Source organism: Macrobrachium rosenbergii, chromosome 33 (assembly GCF_040412425.1).
Source record: "Macrobrachium rosenbergii isolate ZJJX-2024 chromosome 33, ASM4041242v1, whole genome shotgun sequence".
In the NCBI taxonomy this organism is placed as follows: domain Eukaryota; kingdom Metazoa; phylum Arthropoda; class Malacostraca; order Decapoda; family Palaemonidae; genus Macrobrachium; species Macrobrachium rosenbergii.
In genome coordinates, this window is record NC_089773.1 from 7,973,408 (window position 1) to 7,992,815 (window position 19,408).

General features: G+C 36.3%; 2 protein-coding genes across 2 annotated transcripts in view; both read left to right on the forward strand.

Moving 5' to 3' along the window:
- Window positions 1-13,003, forward strand: part of LOC136855881 (cell adhesion molecule Dscam1-like) — a 607,418-nt gene extending 594,415 nt beyond the window's left edge. The window contains 1 exon segment of the mRNA XM_067133289.1: window positions 7,799-13,003. Coding sequence (XP_066989390.1) covers window positions 7,799-7,868 — 70 coding nt within the window. The 3' untranslated portion in view covers window positions 7,869-13,003.
- A 4,881-nt stretch (window positions 13,004-17,884) lies between these two features.
- Window positions 17,885-19,408, forward strand: part of LOC136855778 (roundabout homolog 1-like) — a 348,007-nt gene continuing 346,483 nt past the window's right edge. Inside the window, exon 1 of the mRNA XM_067133135.1 lies at window positions 17,885-18,512. Within this exon, the coding sequence (XP_066989236.1) occupies window positions 18,455-18,512 (58 nt within the window). The 5' untranslated portion in view covers window positions 17,885-18,454. The remainder of the gene's footprint in view (window positions 18,513-19,408) is intronic.

Sequence of the window (19,408 nt, forward strand, 5' to 3'; positions counted from 1 at the left end):
AAAAGATGAAATATTGAAATTTTGTATAGTTAAGTTATGCAAAATCTGTTTGACCTGAAGAAATATCCTTTGCATTGAACAAATCGTCTAGAAAGTACAGTACTCTATACTTTTAGCCAACACTAATATCAGCACAGATGTCACATGCTTATTCCACGCGAGTCCAAAATCAAATCGGATAAGAGAGGAGTCACTTCGGATACAAGAGTGAGGCAGAGTCTTTGACTACATAACATCATAATGGCATTACTATTTACATTGTTGACTTATTGCATAATATACAACTGTATTTTAGAGTCTCTGATGTAGCTATTTGCAGTTTTGTACTTATTGTAGTCATACTAAAACCGAAAGAAAGTCAAGGAACCGATGTGCATGAGGGAGTGATCGGTATTGCCTTTCCCCGTCGGAATATCCGAGTATGTCTAACCTGTTTTATTTTACTTCTCTCACGAGGAAACTGATAAAGACCTGTAAGTTTTTCTATGGACACATCCCTTAGCTCTTCATTCAATGCTTCGTGGATTTTTCCTGTTGCTGTTTTGATGATAGCAAGTTCTCCCCCACCCAACCTCCTTTTGAAGACCTTCAATAGCTTCAATTAGTGTTCGCAGAGAGATTTTTTGGCTTTTAATGGCGTAAAACCGCTTCTCTTTTCAGTCTCACAAAAACAAAAGCAGAAAATTCTCATGGCACTTGATTTTATAATCTTTTGAATCAGATTTAGAATTGGCTAGAGTGAATTGTTGCTAGTTTCAAGTGAAAATGACATTAGCCAGAAGTGAAACGTTTTGAATTATTCATTTAATGAGGTGTCTATGAGAATTCAAATATATCTGGAGATGTGTTTTGTCTTAGTTACCTGCCATGGTAGAACTTGAAATTCAGTAAGTTCATTTTATATAGGTGGTACTCAGTATTGTTTACATTACTGTCAAACCAAAAAGGTATAAAACGAACTTAGTTTTTGTCAAATTCTATTGGCGAGTAACAGAGATGATCGCACTTCTTCAGACATAAAAACTGTCAAGTTTACATGTTGACCAGCCCCCCTCCTCCCCCCGCCCCCGAGCTCACTGTAAAGTTTTAGAATGTTCAGACTCTCTTGATTTTATAACACACAAGAAAAAAACTTCATGAGAATCCTGGTCCAAAATACCTATTGGTTTTCATGTCAAGATTTATTGGCATGAGTCTAAACAGTCTACAAATATATATTTGTGTGTCTTAGCGATACCAAAAGAAACTTTTTACTTTGCAGCTGCATTAAGTTTATTTGGTGATGTGTCTTACTCATTTTCATGAGGGGTGTCCTGCCTCATTGCTATTCTGGTTTGTTAGTTTTTCGTCCAAAAAAAAAATGACTTGGAAAAGAATAAGAATTTTCTTGTTTTGCTGCTAAGCTGAAGGTGATGATGATTTTCAGTTCTCGAAGCCTACGAGCATCAACACAAGAGGCGTTTGATTTAGCAAAAGAAAAAATATTTCCCAAATTTCCCGTTTGGTGTGAATTTTTTTCTAAAGTTGCATGCCCGGTTTATTTTGCTTTTTTTGTAACTGGTGTATTTTTGCTTTCCTTGCTTCTCCAGTTTGCATGCTTGCACGAGCATTAGAGTTGGTTTAATGGAATGGACAACCATGACATAACAAGCAGTTTACTTGATAACCTTAGGTCCTAATTTTACAGCTGTAAATAGTAGGCTTAATAGACTATAAGCTAACTTATGATTACAAGTTATGTGGTAGCTACTGTATTTATATACATATGTGTATGTCTTCATCATGTATTTTATGAGCATTTCTGTGCATGCATTGTTAATGGAGATTAATTTAATTATTTTAAGGATCTAAGTTATTGCTTTACAAGGAATATGGTTGTCAGTCTTTTGCTGTCAAAGGCGTTTTGACAAAAGTTTTAAAAAAGGCTTCCTACATTGCCATGTGTTTTGCTTCGTAAAAACTCAAATATGTCATGCATAGTAATGCTCATCATAGTTTACGTCAGTTAAAGTAAATATAAACAACATTTTTTTCTCAGTATGTTGTGTGGGATTGCTTCTTATGATACCATTAAAACTAAAAAAAAACTGTATTTAATGAAGGTTACACAGGACGATAATATGTAATGCACTTGGCTACAGTTATGAAATATTCAGGCCTTGACTCAGGTAAGGGAAAATAAAAAATACTAAGATTCAAGGAATACAACCCCAGGTACAGAAATACTTCCAGATTTTACTAATGACTGTGATAGGTGGTTGATTGATTATACCTGTGACTGGCTCAGTATACTAACTTCATCTACAGGGAAAAAGTCACAGACTGGAAGAAGTTATGTACAAAGTTTGAAACCAGACAGTCCGCTTGGAAAAACTTGTGTTGTAAGGATTAGTGTGAAAAATCCCCACTAGTTTCTTCAAAGTGAATCAGAGTGCAGTTTGTTAAATAACAAGAAAGAAAAATAAGAAAGAACAAGAAGATATATATATTCCCACAATGGCATGTTTTGTTCCTGTATAGAAATATAGAAAGGGGTGTTAGCAGCCTGTTACTTATCTCACATCATTGTAAAAGAAATTTTGGAATAGGGTCCATGATTGAAGTATCAGAACAGGGACAGTGCAATTCTAGATTGCATGAGGAATTCATAGAAATGCCTAATTGCTTGATATGTTTTTATACAGTCAAGTTTAACATTATTTTTATTGTTTTGCAAAGCCTTTTAGCAGTTTTTGCTCTTGTAGGAAGAAGTGTTAAAATTTTATAAGACAAGATTTGAAGGTGGGTGTTACATTATTATAATCATTTATACTGTTATTGCAGTATAATGATGTTTACATCGATCTAAGTATAAATCATTAAACAGGTAAAGATTTTCCCAGCCATTTTTTCTTTAAACTCTGTATTGAAGTGCTGTACAGGATATACTTATCAAACTAATTGTCTGCTATATAATGTCTGATTTTTGAGATACATTTCAATGTGATGACAAATTAATGTTATTTAATATATGAACTGTAGTTCATTAGAAGAATCTTGCTCAAACCAAAACCTGTTTTGAGAGATAGTTTTGAATAGATATACAATATTCTTTGGAATATTGTGTATCTATACTTGTCATAGTAATTATGAAATTAAAATTATATAACGTAGGTACGTGTAAGGAATCTCACATGCCAGGCACAAGTCATTTTTACAAGTAATGTTTTAGCAGAGGCTGGCTAGGTTTGAAGGGTGAGTGTTCGGAAAGATGGACCTCCATCTGAAAACTGAAGGGGACTGCTAGAAAGATTAGCTCACAGATAGTGCTTCTGGAGCGAAATATGAAAGCATTTAAAGATAAATTTTGTTTTTTATGGATAAACCATTACTCTAGGTAGCCCTAAACATCAGTCTAAGGCATTGAACTTATGATATAAACCTAAACATTTGTTAGAAACAAATTATGTTTTCTACAAGATCATGGCCTCAGATTACTGAAAAAAAGACTATACAGGGTAATAGGACAATTGTATGAAATGTAGAAATGGTTTTTAAAAGCTGTTGTTTTTGGTACAAACTCTTACCTTTCAGAACTCACCAGCCTCTGTGGCCACTGCTTTTTCAGAATTACAAAAGCTAGTTTGGTTATGTTCCTTTAATAACAGATGTAAACATCATCTAGTTATATAACTTAAGTAACCCACTGAAGTGAGGTATTTTTCTTCAGAAGGTAATGAGAGTAATATGAATGAGGTAATGATACAGTAATATTACTGATGAAATATTTTGTATATAGACATTTCAGTGTATTATTACATGCATATTTGTTTAGGGATTTTTGGTATGTACAGTACTTTGGCATATTCATATAGTACCACAACAGCGTTTAAGGCTAGAAGCTAAAATTTGTGGAAGGAAATATTTCTAGCTTAAACTGTTTAAAAACTGGTCGGAAGTCCTTTGATAAATCCTAAACAAAATAACCTGTTTTATCCCATTTTCTGTTTTAAGGAGCTACTTCCGAAAAAGTGGTTATAGAAACTATTGGTAAGAGTACTTTATATCTTCACTGCACCTCTTTCGATGGTTGCAAGAATGTCAGGAGACGCTATGAATTTGCAAATGTCACAGTAACAGTAGGAAAGTGCTTTGTGTTGTATCTATGGCATATAAAATTAAATTTAGCATTTCAGCTCCTTCTGTCTGTAGGATTTATTTTTAGTTCAAAGTTCATGGAAAGATCCACACCATAGTACACAAAAGAAAGATGTGTATGTATTAAATTTGGTTTTTTAGAAGTACAGTATACAGTGTAATGTCTTTACATAATTTTTATTGTAGAATTTTCTTTGCACAAGTCGTTTGCTACCCATGGTATTTACACAAAACTGGCATTGGGATACTATTGATAGAAAATATTAATATCACAGGAACAATAATGGTTTTTAAGATCTGTAGTAGTTCTGCCAAAAGAATTCCCAGAAGTCTTCATGGCAAACTTATGGATATTCATATAAATTCTGATACATATCAAAATCAGCTAAATCTTAACAAACCTTTAGGGTACTCCAGTATTATAGCCTGTAAAGTATTTCATAATTGATTTTGAGATAACATGTGAAATAGCAGCATATAAGAATTGGAATTAAGAAGCATTGTATTTTAATTAGACTTTCATAGGTATACTTCTTTTACAAAGTTATTTAGGGATTTTAACGTTAAATGAAAATCAAATTCAATAAAAATACTGTATTAAGGTGATTATTTTGGCAGTTTTTGTTTTGGAAATTGCAGGTATAATTAAAAGTTAATTCTTTTGGAGATTACAAACAAAATTAATTGTTAAGTATCCAGGCACACACATTCTATGTAACACCTTTTGAGGTATAATAGATCATCACAAAATGTAAAATTAAATACTTTTTAGGATTTAGATAAATACTACTGCGTACTATTCAAACCTTTTCTTGATGATGTCTCATGCACAGGGCTCCAATTTTATATTTATGAAATATATAAATCTGGTCTCTTTGTAAGCTAGTTTGAAAAGTTTTTGTATGTAAATTGACTCCCAGGCCAGTATTTGTGTTTAGGAAAATGTAATGAATGTTACACTTTGCCCAAGAGTGTTAGGAAGGGGTATTTCATCACTATTTGCTTGCAACACTTGACAAATGGAGAGTTAATGTACTGGTGATGTGAAGCAGATGGCTGCATTTAACTTGAGGGTATCATTTAATCTTCAGGGAAGGGTCCCCCATTATCTCAGGCTGCTGCTCAAAACAACTTGTAAGTTTTTATGTGTCAGGTTTGATACTCCTCAGTTTGCTAGGAGTATTACTCTGGCTGCAAGTAAAATTTGGAATAGTTTGCCTAGTACAGTTGTGGAGTCTTCTGGTCTCCAAATGTTTAAGCAAGGAGCAAATTCATTCCAGCTTTTTGCTGACTTCTGAATGTCACGTGTATCAATCGTATTTTGCATTCCCTCATATTTATTTATTTATCACCTTTCCCTTCAACTTGTCTCTTTCTACAGACAGATTTCTCTTTGGAACCCTCTTGGGTTTATAGCCTGTTGACTCTCTCCACAAAGGTCTTCAGCTGATGATTTAAAGAAAGAAAGAAGGTGGCTGCATACACAATACCTGCCAAGGTGCTGTCTTAAGCTTTGGAATATCCTTCCTACCCTGTGTTTCCACAATTCTTATAACCTCCTGTCACCATGATTAGTCTCCACTTTTCTCTCCCCTCATTTTTCTTTTCCGCTTCAGACCTGGGAGAGAGAGAAGTGCATGGTTTTCAGTTTTTGTCTCTCTTCACAAGCAAACTCTGTGTGGGGCTGCTGCTTACATTATGCCTTACAGAAATCACTGTACACTAGCAGTTCTTTGCTGCCTCCAATCTTCCCCCAACGTCATTTTGTTTCTTTGTCTTTCTATTCACTCGTTATATTCCAGCATTTAGGAACTTCATGAGTTGTGATTCCATACTGAAATCTGCTATTCCTTTGTGGTGCTTGCAAGCAGTGATGAAATAGTCTGTGTTAGTTTTGACAAGTCATACACCAATAATCTTTTCACAATATTTATGTGTCCAAGTTCCATGCAGTATTTAGAAAGTAATGATAAACATATTTAGTTGACCTATGGCCTTTGTTAATGTTATTTACACTTTAAAGGGAATAAGTTGGACTAGTAGGATGGTACAGCTGTTTTCGAAGAGAGGGTTCTGCAGTTTATTGAAATGTGCTGTATGAGATCACTTACTGTCTTCTTTGCTCATGAGGCCTCTATCCTTATCTTGTATCTTGTAAAAATTTTCTTGGTCTTATACCTGAGAATCATTTTAATTTTAAACCCGGATTAATCATTTATCATGTGAAATGTTTTGTTGTGGCTGGAAGAAAGTATGAATCTTTAACAGAGATTTGTTTCCTTATGTATTGCTGATAATAAATAACAGCTTTGTGGCTTTAAAAATACATCATACTTATAAAAATGGCAAATTATTTCTTAGTGAATTTCTAATCTGTGTAGTAATGTAGTACAGGTACACTGTGTTTGTGAAAAAACGAATTAGCATTTCCTACAGTCATTTTATAGTTGGTGAAAGTATCGGCTTTTTAGTATGTTGGTTTCTTGTTAATGAACTAACTTACTGTAGTTTATTATTCATTAGTCTAGTTAAAGTATTTAAAAATATGTTCAGGGTTTTATTAGGTATTGTAAAACTCATCATTTGCATATGGCCACAAACAAATTCTGATCCCAGTAAATTGTAATTCCATTATTTAGATGCTGCTTAATTGTTATTTTGCAGATATGAAGATATATACTGTATTTTCGTTAAAATCATTTGTCAGCTTTTCACCGAGCATTATGTCTGTTCGTGATATAGACCCATAGTGGAGTAAAGTTTAACAGACCAAGTGCTAGTGAGCTATCATTTAATGTAGTTCCAAATAATATTCCCCATACTTTTTTCCCCACAAATAACTACATTCATTTTCCGGTATGATTGATGATTGTTTCAGTGGTGCAAAATGATGATCTAGATAAGTTTATCCTTGGCCTTAAAGAAGAAATTATGGTGACAAAATCAGAGTTGAACAAATAGATTTGTAGGTTTAATGGTGAGTCTTTGGTTACGTGGGCCTGTCGAATAATATTTGTCAGTTTAGTTAATTATTAATTAATTAAGCATTCTTCAGATGTATATTTTTAGTTTTCTGAACTATACCAAGTTCAGTTTGTGTTGCAAATATTGTACAAGTTAGCTTGCTGTCAGAATGCTGTATTGTTTTACAAGAATGAAATATTTCAGTATGTATACCTGTTACACATGAGCACTTTAGCTAATGTTCCTGGATAGCTTTTGGAGTAATGATGCAAGCTTCTAACACCAGTTGTTGTTTATATTGTTTTCATTTTCATATTGAAGTTCAAGGCAAATAAGTGTCACGTTTTCCTTGAGATGAAAAGTGTTAACATAAATTTAACTTCCTTGTTGGAAAGTTTGTAACTTTTATTTTTTGAATACAGTGTTAATATTCATATGTTTCATCGAAAACTCTCCTGAGAAAGTGAAACCGTTATTTTTAAGGTTATCTGTAAAACTAGTATAATTTTCTAAGCTTAAGTGTACCAAAATTTTCAAACTGTATCATAATAAAATGCCTTTGAAAGATGCTTTTTAAACTTGACATTCAGCTGACAAGAATAAGGACCTTTTTCTACTAAACTCACTGAAATCCCCTTGTAGTAGATACCCCAAGCCTGTGTCCTGCACTCACAACCCACTTTCACTACTTTTTCAGAAATGAAGCAGCCACCCACATTCAAAATGGAGGCCTAAGGATGGTGGTAAGTGACGAGATGAATGTGTGAGGTCCTCGACAGCCCCATTGAAGGACCTCGTTGATCCTGTGCCATAAGAGGCAAAAAGCCTGTTTACCGCTCCCGTGTCACTGAACATCGCACTCGATTGCTGATACTCGACGCTAATGAAGATTCTGGTTTTTTTTGTTTTCTCTCTCTCTCTCTTTTTGAAGGATTTCACGAAGGAATATCACCCCAGTGGGATGGACTCAAGACGTGAATACAGAGGACTTGCCGGAGGTTTTTTGATTCAGGATTTTTATGTTGGCAGTTTTTATAAGGAAATTTTCATGATGTTGTTCATTGATCATGTGATTCTTAATGGTGAAGCTCTCTACATTTACAGCCAGGCATATCTCAGCATCCCAAGAGTAAAAGGTTCATCACCAGTTAATTCTTAGTTCTTAAAGAAGCGAGTTCTCTGTTTTCACGAGGGGTAGGAATTTGAAGTGAAAAGCCACCACCATATCCTACAGGAACTTGAAGAAAAGTGTTCATTGGGGTGCCCTAAGTCTTATTTTAATTGTTACTGCGTCACAGCCCGCCGCCCCCCTGCCCTTCAAAAACCCCCCCGCTCATGAGATAATTAATTAATTAACCTGCTGTGAACTCCATTGTTGTACCCCCTCGTAACCACCACTGCAAGCCCCAGCCGATGGACGTATAATAATAATAATTGCTTCTGAGTGTCTCTTGCAGTGTCGTGTGTATCACATACATAGCAGTATTCCTTTCTCTGTCTTGTGCTCGAAGAAGGTTCGGAGTCGTGTATGAACCGTGGAAGTGCTTCTGATTCTGATGTTTCAGTGTGTGTGTGTGTCTGCACCAGTAAAAATATATTATGAGGGCCCACACACCGTCAAGTTAATAATGCATTTATTAACCGCATTTAATCCCTTTTTCACCCATAGCAAAATGGACCATAAAACTTGCTATGTGATAGTACGAGGAGAATACTAACTAAGTATCGCTGTGTGTGTGTGTTTGCATCATCCGTGACGGTGCTACGTGGAAAAGTGACTCTCTCTCTTCGACTTGTTCGGTGTTCTATGTACTTTTGTGATACGACTCAAGTCTAGTCAGGAGCGGGGGAGGAGCAAACTGTGAAGAGTGTATGCCGGAAAAATGTGACGCAGATGATGTAACCAGTACGCTCATCATTTCTTTTGTTTTGTGCCTGTTTTACCAACAGCAGCAGAAGCAGTAGTTCAGTTGAGAAGTGAGGCAGAGAGAGATTGGCCTAACCAAGGAAGGGGTGTATACAGTACTTGAGGAAGAGAAGTTCATGGGAGGCAAATTTTCCTTCAACTAAAATAAAAATTTTTGACCATAGTATATGTCATGTTGCCTACTGTATTACAATTTATATTCCATAGGTGCTTTTACCTTCCTTTTACATAACCTTTATTACGTATAGTAGCTCAGAGACCAAGGCAGGATATTATACGATTCCTTGGTCTGCTGGAGGCCTCCCTCTGTTGCACAAATATACGCCATCATCTCCCTGTCCACTTAACAATGCAGCGTTCCTAGGTGTTGCTTGATTTTTCGCAGCTTGCAAGACAATATATGTGATGTCACCAGCAATTTTGTTGACGCTCAGGTATGATTGCATAAGGGTGCATTATTTTCCTTTTTTTTTGGTTGGGTTTTTTTGGTGAATCTTAGGTTTATTGCAAGATCTAGAGAACATGAAATTGCTGGAGACTTCACGCACATCCAAATGTCCGATGTATTTAAAGGCATCTCGCTACGTAATGTTTTTATTTGTATATTGAATTTTTCCATCGATTTTTAGGAACGATTGGCAAATTCTCATTGTCAGTTCATGTTTCTACTTAAGCTATTTCTATTGTAGCATTTCTTATGGATCTAAGACAAAAAAAAAATAATGTTGGTGTAAGTACGTGTGCATTGCTTCTTCTATAGGATTAGAGTGTGTGAAAGTGGATACTGTATTATATATTATAATAGATGGTAAGTCATTGCTGAAGTCATACTCTATATATTATGTATTGGCAGATTTCTCAAGCAAATATCTGACAATAGCTATTACCGTACCCTGAAGTCCTTTTAAATTTAAAATATTAAAAAAAGAAGTAACGTTTTGGTGGTTGTGGAAAAGCCAAGTGGTTGCTGTCAGGTTTACCCAGTGGGATGAGGTCATCTGTGTGCTAGACATAAACATGTACCATGGATAGTGCACAAACACGTATGTCAAACTGAAACGAAAAAGGTTGTTGAACAGTCGTCAGACCACTGTGTAAACCTGTTTGCCGCTGCTAGTGAACTGTTGTTGAAGCCAAAACATTTGCTGGTATCTTCCATAAGCTCAAGTGTAATACATGTAGTTTCTTGATGATAAATGTTTGCCAGTGTAATCTTTTCCTGCCCGTAAATAAGGTTCGTTATTTCATTTGCAGTTCATTAGTAGTACAGGAGGTGCACTTAATAAACACCAGAACTATGTAGTAGACAAGTCATGCTTTCTTATCTATGCATTTGTACCGTTTTAACCAAAATGAAGAAGAAGAAGAGGAAGTTGATGAAAATATGGAATGGATCAGTCTAATTCCCCGGAAAAACGTAAAAATGCTCAATCTCTTTTGAGTAGATAAACGAATGCTTTTTTCTACGGCTTTTAGGTAGGATTAATTAAATGGTGAAAAAACCTCAGTATTAGGCAATATAGACATACATGCGAGAGAGAGCCAGCACTTTTTTCCCCTTTTTTTGAATCAGAATTATATTCAATATTCAATTCATGACAATTTTTTTAATGTATGTATGTTACTTATTGTCTATCTGTTAACTTGATTTGTTTGTACCATTTCTATACATATAGGATATGTGTGATTATGCTTCATAGTAGACAGCGCTTGTTGTTAAAACTTGACCAGAGAGAGAGTGGACACTAATGGGAGGGGGGGGGACCATAAGACCCTTAACGTCATGATTTAGTTTTTACCTCGTGAGAGAGAAAAACGGCTAGTGACATATACCACTCGGCCAGGTGCCGAGTGCGTGTTGTAATCCACGACCGATGGGTTATAGGACTGATTCTATGATGGAGAGGTTCTTGCAGTTTATTTTTTGTGTTGTTTTTTTGTATAGTTTCCAAGCTTTTTTATCCCACAGTAAGTTCAAAGTCACTGATACCTCCCGCACATCTAAATCTGACGACAGTTTCAGGGGGATAAACTTGTCCAGATTCAGAGAGATTTTTTAAGCTTTTTTCAGTGATGTTGACCCACGAAGTGACTAAGTTAAGTCACTCTTTTTTTATGCTGACGCACTCTTGGGCCTCACAGTTGTGCTGCTCAAGTCCTAACTATGTTTTAAGTCTGTTTGATGATGATAATGATGATACAGAGGCTTGAATACTAAGACGTCTGGTACTGGAAACAGACTCGACAAACGTTTGAAACGTTTATCTTCATTTTTGGATTATGATTTTGATTATAGCCCCCCTCAAGCCACCAATAGTTTGGTCTCTCTCTGTAGGTTAGAAATTACACAGCTATGGATTCCTTCAGTAATATATCAATGTAACCACTCATAAAGGTTATTGATACTTAAAACACTGAGACTGCTAGGTGTTTAATTATACTTGTAGTGGGTAGGTGAATTTAAAAAAGAGTATTACCACTGCATGAATTGTTCTACATTGATATTATTCACCAAAGGTTCCTCGATGGTAAATAAAGACATGCTTGTTTAAGGGTGGGTGGTCCATAATGAACACCTCACCTAGAGTGATATTTAAATCAGCAAGTGTGGTAGAAACTGGCACCATGGGGATGATGTCACGTGTCAAGGTCAGTCTAACCTATGTTTTATATAGGAACAACCTTGATATTGAGTCTGCAACCCTTGGCAGCCAGTCGGAAAATCTTGTTTACCAGAAGAGAGCCGGCATAAAAAAAACATTTAAAACATTCTCTGTGTATTCTGAAAGCTGTGTTGCTTGATTCTGTGAGAAGTTTACAAAGTGTGGTCAGGGCAAAAAGGGCCTGATTACTAGACTACCTATGACTTTGAGTTCATAAAAATTTCGAATAAGAAGAAGAGGGCTGTGTTTTAATGATTATTCATCATAAGTTTTTATTACTTTGTTACTTTTGTTATTGTTTATTTGATTTGTGATATTGTTAATGTCCATCCATTATGATATAACATCTGTGAAAAAAATATATAGATAGTCGAGTACTCAGATCCTGAATACCCGTGCAAATGAATTTCTGTTTCTTGTATACTTTTGTGAAATTGTGTTAGCCCGAGTACCCATGGGCTTTAAATATATTTAAAGATAAAAAAAATCTGCCTAATGGAAGAGAACTGGTGCAATTATCAACGTAAAAGTATCGTGGTCGATACTGTGAATAGGATGTAAAGGTGTGACAATTGTGATAGTCATCATTTTAAACAAAAAAATAATTAAGCTTCAGCATAAATGGCTTTGGAATTCAGATTTGATGCCTTTTCAAACGTGTTCTGAATGACTTGCTTACGAAAAGGTCTGGTAAAAGATTTGTCTGCAGGCGGCAAGCGGTGCTTGTCGAGCAGTGTAGACACTTTCTTGATGTCTTGATTACTGTGAGTTTGAAACAACATGCACAGGAAGTGTAAAGGCATATATATATATATATAGATACAGTCAGGAAGGAATGCAGTTTCTGTACAGGCTTTTGTAATAGCTGGAAAAAATATGCTATGCTGTAGAGAAATATAATGTTAGCCAGAGTGAAGAGTGTGTGCTAGTTAAAAAAAAAAAAACCCGAAGCTAGGTATGAGGACATGATAAGAATGAGAGTAGTGTGTAAGAAAATCGCTATAGGATTTCTTCCTGAGGGCAGACTACAAAGGTCATGAGATTGTTCCTATTACAGTTTGTGTTTTGGGGTCAAAATGGAGATATTGGCATCTAGTTATAGAAATGTTGTCCACAAGAATTGTCAGATATTTGACGTCAGTGAATTTAAGCATATGTAAACTGGAACCTCTCATCTCATTTGTAATTTGTGTTGTGACAAGGGAGTTTGCGCCTTATTGGTTCACTAAGGCTCAATATCACTCATCACTCCACATTTTCTACCAAATATAGTGTAAACAATTATGTATCATGAAATAAACCATGAGAAATATTCTGTCTTTTGAATCAGTTACCCCCCAAAAATCATGTTCATTTTTCCAACTTATATCTTCGAGGCGTGCCAGTGTAGTTTGCAATGTAGGCATTACTGTACTGTACTTACGGTTCTTTGTAGTATCATTTCGGCCCGCTGCTGCAACTCCTTTTATTTCTTGTACTGTAACTCCATTCATATTCTCTTCCATCTTTCTTTCCAATCTCTTGTAAGAATTTTTTCATAATGCAACTGCAAGGTTTTCCTCCTGTTATACCTTTAAAACCTTTTAACTCCCAGTTTCCCTTTCAGTGCTGAATGACCTCATAGGTTCCAGCGCAAGGCCTTTGGCTTAAATTTTATATTTCATTCCATTCCATTCCAATGACCTTTGCCCCCAAAATATCTCTGGCTGCTGCAGCTAACAGTGTGTAGTTTTCAAGTATAAGGTTTAAAACTACTCCATTTGCTAGGAGTTTTATTTTGGGCTACAACTAAAATGTTAAATATTTTGCCTAGTGCAGTTGTGAAGTCTTCTGATCCCTGAATATTCAAGCGAGGAGCAATTTCATTCCTGCTCTCTGCTAAAATCTCATGAATTCAAGAATATCGGTTTTTATTTTCTATTCCCTCGTATTTATATTTTCGTCACCTTTTCCATTAACTTGTCTTACTTTGAAGGCTGATTTCCCAGTGGAGCTCCCTTGACTTTATAGTCAGTTGACGGTCTTTAAGGGTTTTCAGCTGAAGATTTAAAGAAAAATAGAAAATACTTTTATTTGTCAGCAGGGTGCAAAGCTGTAAGCACTGAAGACAGAGCAAATATTATTGTCTTTGTCCAGATTTGCCTTTGTGACATGCTGAATTGTGGGGCTGGAATCATGGTGGCAGTATGAAAAAATGTGGGGATACTCTGCAGAAAGTTGAAGAAATTGCTTGACTACTGGTAAGTATGGATTTGAAGTTCATAAACAAATAATTTATGGTGCTCATGTAGAATTAGTTTCACCATGCAGGAGTGGTCAGTCAAAAAAGAAATAGATTTAAGAAAGAAGCAACTGCAAATGTTGATGTCCAAGAATGATGCGCTTAGGAAATCGTAATACAAATGCTGGAATATCCAGAGTCTGAGAAGGAGGAGATTTGGAAATGCGAGAAGGAAAGAGAGTTAGTAAATGTTATGTAGCAGGATTATCACCAATACGAAGGCCTAGAGAGAAGTACAATCCTTGGATGAACATGTGCTGGACAAACCATAATACAGTACAAATCCTGGAGTAGTCTGAGGCTGGAATGACAGATTTGATTTTTCAAGCATACAATTATTAGTCTTTGTCATGATTGTTCAGTAGCCTTGGTTAATTACTTATCCCGTAAGTTTATGCAGTTGTTAATGAAAGGTATAGCACCCATGAGTCACCCCTAAAGGATTTGCAGTGTTACTTGTTATAGTACAGGTGTGGTACATATGTTGAACTTTAATCAACGTTGGATTTGTTGCTTGGAAAAAATTCGTAACGTTCCAAGCAAACTTTTTTGGGGGGACTTCTTTTGTGCTAAAGTTTGGGGTCTTCAAATTTATTATTTCACCAAGGTTTTCCCTGTCCTAAGGTTTCTTTGTTCTTGATTATGACTCATCCACTTTGGAGGGTTGGACCTCTCTTCTCAAGTATCTGTTTAGCTATGCCATTAAGTTGTAGACTTATCTCCTGTCCACGATCCTACAGTCTTCCAGCCTTCAAGAGGCCAATTTATAAGCTTGCTTGTCGTTAGACCTATCCCACATTCTTCCCACTGGCTTGCCTATTCCCACTGACGTCAACACTCATAAATAGCTGCCATGCTCAAAGGCCTATGTCATGGAACATAGTTACAGGACCTTTGAGTCAACAATTTTTAAAATTACAAGGCCCATTTTGATATGTTTGAGACGTCAATAATATCTACATTTTGTCCTGATGGGGAAAACACACCTGTGAAGATGCACTTAGCCTTAATAGTCCTATTGTGAAATGCAGCAGACGAGTCTATAAATCCAGGCAACCTTAAAAGCTGTAGAGGACTGAAATTAATGGGTTGCAGCTCAAAATTAACTAGCTAAAGGAATGATCTCACCAAGTATGTTTACTGTTCCTAAAAATGGGAATTTTTTTTAATAAATGACATCTGAAGAAACATCATACATTTCACCTTGGTCATACGGAACTAACAACCTCATTTCCGAAAGTCAGTTCTTATGTTAGAGTTAATGAATAGGCCTAGTCTGAAATAAATAGACAAATAAAGTTAACGTCTCACAACTCGCTACTTTATCCAATGAGAGTGATAGTGGAAGAGAAATGAAATTTGTATAAAAAAAAGAAAGCGAATTCAAAATAAAAATGATGGTGACCAAGATGAAAGAGGAGCTTCAAAGCAGTAGGTGGTCCGAAAAGGCCCGGGGAGGTTGTTGGGGGGGGGTTGGGGAGGAAGGGGTTGGGCCAAAGATTCGTGGAAATGAAAGTTGGGAGAGAAAAAAATGAGAGGAGAATGGGGAGAGCAATTTGCCAAATACGTTTCGAGTTGCCTATTTATATTGTGCGGAATCGAGAAAGCCGTTGTAGGGAAAAAGTGCTACTACTATTCATTTGCAAGCAAGAAAGCAAATTTTCTCTCTCTCTCTCTCTCTCTCTCTCTCTCTCTCTCTCTCTCTCTCTCTCTCTCTCTCTCATACATACACATGGTGGTTACTTCATTCTCGTGAGTTGCAGCCATGGTAAAAAAAAATGGGTCTTGCAATCTCACTTAGAAAAGGTATGGGTCTAGCAAATTCATACCAAAGGAACCGATGAAGATCAGATGTTTAACACCTTATAGAACCAACGTCACTAAGGTGAAAAAAGGTGTATAATTGAATAAAATTCTTATATACATAAATATGCATTTAAATATCAACGTATCTAGATAATCACAATGGATTGGCATGTATCCTTAGGCCTATTAGAAAAAAGAAGAAGAAAAATAAAGCATTTTATATCGAAAATGAAGGATCATAAGCACTCCTTCCCCTGTCAAAATTGTTAGAAGACCCACCTGACGCCTCTCCTCGCACCCCTCCCTTCGGAAGGGGCAGGGTGGGAACGTATCAAACACCCCCTTCTAAGGAACCCCCTCCCCGCCCACCAAACTCCTGTAACGTCCTTCTTGCCCGGACATATCCCTTTCGCTTATACAGTATATTCTTTACGAGGTACTTTTTCAGACTCTGCCATTGAATTAAATTGCACGTAATAGAATCGAATGGCCGCGTACATCACGTACGAAAGCGTCCCGTTACACGCATAGTGTGTTGGCGAAGTCTTCCGCCGCTAAAATGCAAGTTGGGGATATAATAATTTTCCAGAACTACTTTACGCGTCGCCATGAAGTATTCATGATGTATATACAACCCAATGCAATCAAGTATTAACGTTAACGATGGATTTATTGGCTTTGCCTGGCTACATGCTCTCTTTCCAGCGCGTTTTTTTATTGTTTTTGTTTTATTTCTTGTTTTTTACTCTTTTGGTTTTTCATCTCCTGGCGAATAGAATGGAAGCTAATTTTTTATCTTTAAAACTGTTGTATCGCATAAAGAAGTTACGGTTTTTTTAGAGAAAAATGCTGAATGGCCGAATTGATCTTAGACCCTAAAACACAAGATTCGATTTCAGGTTATTTAAATATGGCCTTAATTCTATTTTAAACCTTGAACGTACATTGACTTTTTGGGATTACTAACGCGGGAAAGAAGGGAGTAGAGATGGGGAAAAAAAATCAGGCTTAAACGAACGGGAAGTCAAACAGGAAAAGATACGGGAAGTTTTCCCCAAATGGCCAAACGATCAATAGTACCATCGATGAATAGTCCGATATACCATGAGAACCGGCCGTTTGAGTTTGAGAGTTTGACGTCCATGTGGAACAATGGCCTGCATTGTTCATGAACAATCATTTTGGCTGGCCGCTGAAGCTTGATATCATCTGCAGATTAAGGAACAACAATAAAAATGTCCAAAAATGATGATTAACTGGGGATTTGGCTTTTAGCTGACCATCAAACTCCCCTGCGTCAATTTTGTGCGTTCATGCATTGTTCATGAGGTTTATGTATACGCCGAATTTGTTGCAGAGGTCAGCTGAAGTCCGGTGGATCCCAAAGGGATCGATCTCCGGTTTAGATGATAAGGACTAAAAGCCTTGTTTTTTCGCCATATACGGTGGCTACTGACAGAAATCAGATTAGTCATTGGCATGTTCACCCTTCAGCCGCAGAAGTTAATGGCCAGTTGCAGTTTTAACAAGGTTATTTATGAAGTTGCTACTAATTTATGTAATAAGATTGTTGTGAGTTAATTCGCAAATGAAATACAATAAAGGGATGTCATGTCTCTTCTAATGTATGGAAATACATAAAAAAGTACTTTAAAATCACAGTAGGTCTAGTGATTACGTTCGTATACTGTCCTTTTGTGTTCAAATGCAATAGAAACTTTATTTGCCTAATCACGTCCTATCATCATACAAATACACTACGAACGCTTGTAATTATATCCACGCAATTCCATCCTACGAAAGAATAAACAAATGAACAAAATGAAAATCTCAGTTTGAGGCGAAAAGGGAGAGCGAAGGGTTAAAGAGTGTATGTGGCTGTGTGACATAAGATCAGGTATGCGAAGCCTTACGAGTATCTGACCTCAGTTTTGAGGATCGACAACAAATATTGCGAGGACGACATCATCATCATCACCACCATCACCACCATCAGCTGAGAGAGAGAGAGAGAGAGAGTGACTGGTGGGTGGTGGGGTGGCGGCCCGCGGATGCCATACCTTGGTGGCCTGGGCCTTCCCGGGTGTCCCCGGGAGCAACACCACATAGAAGAAGTCAGTCGGTGTCCGGATGTGTTTGAGTGAGGATGTGTGCGTCGCTCGCGGTGAGACCTCTTCAGAGAGCACGTGTGCCTCTCGCAAATTAATGCTGTGGGCATGTTTGGATTAATTACGTCGCCGAGTGTAATTTTTTGTGCTTGATGCCTGAGTAATTACGGGATTAAACGGATCGTAACGTGGAATACAAAGGCGAGTTTATGAAATTGACGGCGCTCCTGTAATTTACATGTTCCGAGTTACTGCTGGTTGTGGCCGGATTTAAATTCAGGTGAAGCTGTGGGGAGTGATTTTTCAAATTTGTAATTTAATTCCGAATTTAAAAAATTAAATAAAATTGTGCATCCATAATCCTGCCAGCGCTTGCAAATGCATCCGTAATTGCCGACTAAAATCTGAATGAGTAAGACACGTGACGATGTGTGACGTCACAGCAACATGCCGCCGGTAACTGCTTTAGTTAACCTTCGTACATACTTATGTAATTACCTGTGTAATTAACCTTCGTAATTGACGTATGTGCAAGCAGAACGACCCGTCGCGGCAATAACAGGAGGATATGGCGCTAATAGTCTGGATCATGATGATAATTACGTCCGTGGTGCAGTACGCTGTCGGTAAGTAACCTGCATGTAGGCCTATAGTCGTTTAAAGAATAGGTGTAATTTCCTTATTTAAAGAATATGTGTGATTTTCTTGTTTAAAGAATAAGCGTAATTTATTTATTATAAGAATATGCGTGATTTGTTTATAAAATTTTGGCGTGATTCATTTATTTATTTATTGGTTTTAATTTAAATGATATGTTTATATGTGTTAAAAAATATGCTTGCTTAATTTTTTATGTATTTATGAGAATAGGCTCAATCATTAATTTAAAAATTCAATTTATTTAGGCGTTTATCTAAAATTCAGGTGTAATTTATTTTCCAATGACTCAACGTAATTATAATAGTTATTTTTTAAAGCATAAGGCCGATTTAAAATTTCTGAACGCTTTAATCAAGAATAGGTAGCTTTTGTGTAAGCTTACCATAAAACGTATTTATTTTCCTCTGTAATATTGTATGTTTCATTTTAATTTTGAACATAATATGTAAAATGTAAATTAACATTTAAATTTAGTTAAATTTTGATAAGAAAGATGAATAGGCCAAAGTGCTCGTCAAGTAGGCAAAACACTTTCGAAAACGATTCAATTTAATTGTTTTTATTGTAACTGATGAAATCGTTATTCTTACTGTAGTTAAATGTGATCGTGTAATTAATTCGTAATGATGGCCAAATATAAAATGTGGTAAAATAATTAGCGTATTGACGTTACATACTTTTGGATGGTTCATCTTTAACACGTTTAAAAAGTGTTAGGTAAGTTTGCAACTTGGCAGTGTTGCACCTAAAGTTGTTTGTTGTTATTCTGTTGCTTCGTCTGAAATTCAGTTAATGTTTTTATTTTCAATGTTGTCTCATAGCCATTTACGTAGGCCTATAGCTTAACACCCAACTGGTGGTT